This window comes from Corvus brachyrhynchos, unplaced genomic scaffold (genome assembly GCF_000691975.1).
Source record: "Corvus brachyrhynchos isolate BGI_N302 unplaced genomic scaffold, ASM69197v1 scaffold99, whole genome shotgun sequence".
NCBI classification, from domain to species: Eukaryota; Metazoa; Chordata; class Aves; order Passeriformes; family Corvidae; genus Corvus; species Corvus brachyrhynchos.
The window spans coordinates 1807808-1808437 of record NW_008239778.1 but is presented as its reverse complement, the minus strand read 5'-3'; the positions used below and the strand labels follow the sequence as shown (position 1 = coordinate 1808437).

The window sequence follows — 630 nt, the reverse complement described above, 5'->3', positions numbered from 1 at the left end:
CTGGGTGCCGAGTCACCCCAGCTGGGAATTGGGGGTTCCGGCCTTACCTGTAGGGTCCCGGGGAGGGCAGGGGCCCATTGCAGGGGTCCTGTCTGCCCTGGTCCCTGCACGCCGTGTCATCCCCGACCCGCAGGACGGGCGAGCTCGGTGCCGAGCACGAATACGCGGCCGCCGCCGTCTCCAGCGTCATGTAGGAGTGGGCAGTGGGCAGCTGCTTGTACGGGGGCACGTCAGCCCGGGACCGGGGGTTTCTGAAGGAGGCTGATGCTGCACAGCACAGATGGCAGCTGAGTGGCTGCGGTGAGGGTCCCCATGTCCCCTGCCCCTGCCGGAGCAGCGAGCGCTCACCGTTGGCAAAAGCCACCACCAGCCAAACTGCGTCGGAGGCATCGGCGTGGCCGTCGAAGACGCAGCAGGGCCTCTCCAGCGCGAAGGTGGTGGCAGTGACCTTGCCCAGCAGTGCCATGGGGGGTATGTGGGGCACATAGGGCAGCCGGGCTGGGGGAGTGGGCAGTGAGCGAGGGGACTTCTGCTCTGCACCGCTCAGCAAGCGCCTGACCCCAGCCCGCATCCACACCAGTGCTGGCACAGGCGGGAGGCACAAAGAGCCAGGAACAGGGGGGCAGCACA

General features: G+C 68.3%; 1 protein-coding gene across 1 annotated transcript in view; it reads right to left on the bottom strand.

Moving 5' to 3' along the window:
- LOC103621608 overlaps positions 1 to 530 on the bottom strand; it is a 3864-nt gene extending 3334 nt beyond the window's left edge. Inside the window, exon 1 of the mRNA XM_017742965.1 lies at positions 48 to 530. Coding sequence (XP_017598454.1) covers positions 48 to 466 — 419 coding nt within the window. The 5' untranslated portion in view covers positions 467 to 530. The remainder of the gene's footprint in view (positions 1 to 47) is intronic.
- Positions 531 to 630: the final 100 nt, after the last annotated feature.